General features: G+C 38.8%; 1 protein-coding gene across 1 annotated transcript in view; it reads right to left on the bottom strand.

The window, feature by feature from the left end:
• Positions 1 to 268: 268 nt before the first annotated feature.
• The window catches only part of DCT (dopachrome tautomerase), an 18350-nt gene continuing 15524 nt past the window's right edge, over positions 269 to 3094 (bottom strand). The window contains 1 exon segment of the mRNA XM_031059551.1: positions 269 to 887. Coding sequence (XP_030915411.1) covers positions 706 to 887 — 182 coding nt within the window. The 3' untranslated portion in view covers positions 269 to 705.

The following is a 3094-nucleotide window of genomic DNA, read 5'->3' on the forward strand; positions in this document are numbered from 1 at the left end:
AGTGCATCAGAGACAAAAAAGTCCCACTATCAACTTCTGTCCAAGGTCCCTAAGACAGAGGTAAAACACAAGTGTTTATCTAGGTGTCAGGGAACTCCTGATCTTAAATTTTAGGAGCTGGAGTTTTTGAGTTTACCTATTGCTGTCAACAACTTTATTGGAAATAACATACAGAATTTATAATGTTTCTGAAATAAACTGTAACCTGGGAGTTCCTATCGTATTTTGTCAAATTGCATGAAACATTTTGAATCTTAAAACAAGACTATGTTATTCAGAATATTTATTGGTAACTGTAAAATAACGTATTATCCAAATATACATGTAGAATTAATATCTTTCAGCACATCCTAATGCTGCTAAATGAAATCAAGGACACATTGAGGTGAAAAATTATCTTGGTTATTCAAGTTGGTTTTCTCCTATTTGGATTCTCAACTGTCTTGACCTAAATCTCTAGAGGATGATTTACGAGTGTCACACACTCCAGATAACATTTAGTAATGAGAAAAATCTAGCCTGACTAGAGCCTTTCTCACATGTACCCAGAGACTTCATGTATTACAATTCACAAGATAACGGGAAAAACCTGAATGAGAACAATTTAGTCAGCTGCCAAAGGAGTGTGTGATAAAGTCTCAGCTAAGATTCCAGTAAGGCAATCAAGGTCGCTTCCTACAAGAGCAAGCAGAGAAAGTGAGGGCACTAGGCCTCTCCCATGTACTTCTTGGGGCTGAAGCTCACATTCATCAGGGGTTCAAAACCTCTTCTGTGCCTTCGGTGCTGGAAAAGCACAAGCAGCAGGACAAGCACGGCCAGAGCTGTAAGAGCTCCTCCAATTGTGGATCCAACCATGACAGCCCATGCTTGGGTTTCATCAAGGGAACCTGGAAATATGAAGTGAGGACAGCACATAATTCAATTTTGCAAATTATACAGAAGACATAACAATTCCTACATGCTGATAATTACAATTATTTGTGCAGCTTAGTGACCTACTGGCCACAGGCAAAATTCAGAACATACCACGTAACTGAGACACATACCAGAGCTGGAGATGCTTCCTGCCAGAGAAGTCTACAGCTGAATTTAAACTTCAACAGTTTGTACAAATTTAAGTGTTGGGAATGGAAAATATTAACACTGACAAGACAAAAAAGACTGTTCTTTCATCTAATTTGGCCAAAATTATGAATGATCTAAGCAATTCTTTCTATTGTGACATTTCAAGACAGCTGCTTCCAAGCTATTTTGGTCAACAGAAAACCCTCAAATTTTCCTAAAGACCACAAAGCAGCCTACTGTCAAACTTTCAACTGAAAACACTACTCAGTGTGCTTCTGCTGACCAGCTCCAGATTGCATCTGCTGATTTTGAACCACTTCTGAAGAACCATTATCTTCAAAGATAATGTTGCTTATTCCTATAATAACATTGCTCCACTTGACTAAATGTTCGTGTTTTCATCAGTGCTTTCTTTCAGAAGTAAAAATTGCCTGCCCTCCTTTTCTGAAGAATGCTACATATACTGAGATGGCAATAATCACATTTGACAAAACAATCACCAAAAAAAAAAAAAACAACAACCAAAAAAAAAAAAAACCAAAAGAAAATTGTATCCCGAGGACTGCACATATTTAAAAGTTATCTAGATATATGGGTTAGAGGAGACAGATGGCTAAGGGAGATGTCACACTGACTATAAAACTGACTATAAAAGCAACTAAAAGTCTTGTGCCCCAATCTGCAGTCTTCAAAAAGGTTGAGAGCAATCATTCCAAAAATTAGTAAAGTCCCAAAATGGATTGGTTACTGCTTTATCACCTTTCAAATAAGAACCAGCAATGTATAAATATATGTTTATTTCTGATGTGATTACAGGAAGCACAATTAACAAGTTATTCTTTTGACTGAAATAGAAGAGTTTGGATGTAAAAGCTGTATTGTCAGAACATAGACCTTGCAGACAGGGATAGATACACTCCTTCACAAAGAGCTAAAAATTTATTTAGGTGTGAGTCAGAAGCAACAGAGCCACAAGCTACCCATATTCCTCTCTGAGCGCCTCATGCCAAAGGGGCATCCACATTTGTAAAGCAGGAGAGGGGGACAGTAATACAAAGGGAGGAAAACTTAAACTCCCTAGGAGGGGAAGTTTAAATTTTCAGGGAAAATTCTGGGGATGCCCCAGAGAAAAGCACTGCAGAAGCAGCTAGCATGCCTCCACAAATCAGGGCTCCCCTGCATGAATGCAGCCTGAGGGCAAGGGTTTCAATCTTTTGCAACACTTTTGCAGTCTATAGACCTTTAAACAGTCTCCACGGATTAAAAACAGAGATGTATGGTAAGCATTTAGAAGAAATTCCTGCTCACATAGGTTAGATAAGCACCTTATGCCCTCAAAGTAATACTGAAATGGAGAAAGAAATTACTCAGATTTAATCTTTGGAAAAGCAGCTGAAGCATGGTTTTCACGCAGATCTTACTCTTCTCCCTTTTACAAATATTTTAATATCTTGTTGCAAAATTTGGATTTTCTGCATAAGTATTTTCTGCATAAATTTTACGCTTTCTTGCTCTTTTGTCTTTGTCTGATTTGTGTTGAGGGTAATTTCAAATGAACAGACAAACACTAAGGAAGATCCCAGCTATGAAAATCGAAAGTCTTTAAAATTGGGGGTTTACAACAAAAAACACCCAGGTGCATCTCTCCAGGTATCCAAATATTAATGTTGGGAAGTGAGCAGGTGAATAGACCTGTGTGTTTTGTGGAAGGTTCTGTCCTAGGGTGACATTATGATGCTTGTATCCCCATCTGTGTGTTCTGTTTATGCTGGATATTATGTTCTGTGCCTTCAAGACTGGCTCTGAAGAGCGAATTTTTTGTTTTGTTATCAGCTGCTCCCCCGTGGCTGGTGGGACACACAGACGGGGCACTACATAGGCCGGCTTTTCTTGGCTTGTCGCTTTGCTCTTGCTTTTTGCTTCTGCTCATTAGTTAGTTTAGCTAAGCAGTCCGAATTTTTCCCTGGACTGTTTTTCCTTTCCCTTTTTTGGAACTACTCGAACCTGCTCTGAACTGGGACCCAGGAAC

This window comes from Geospiza fortis, unplaced genomic scaffold (genome assembly GCF_000277835.1).
Source record: "Geospiza fortis unplaced genomic scaffold, GeoFor_1.0 scaffold84, whole genome shotgun sequence".
Taxonomy (NCBI): Eukaryota; Metazoa; Chordata; class Aves; order Passeriformes; family Thraupidae; genus Geospiza; species Geospiza fortis.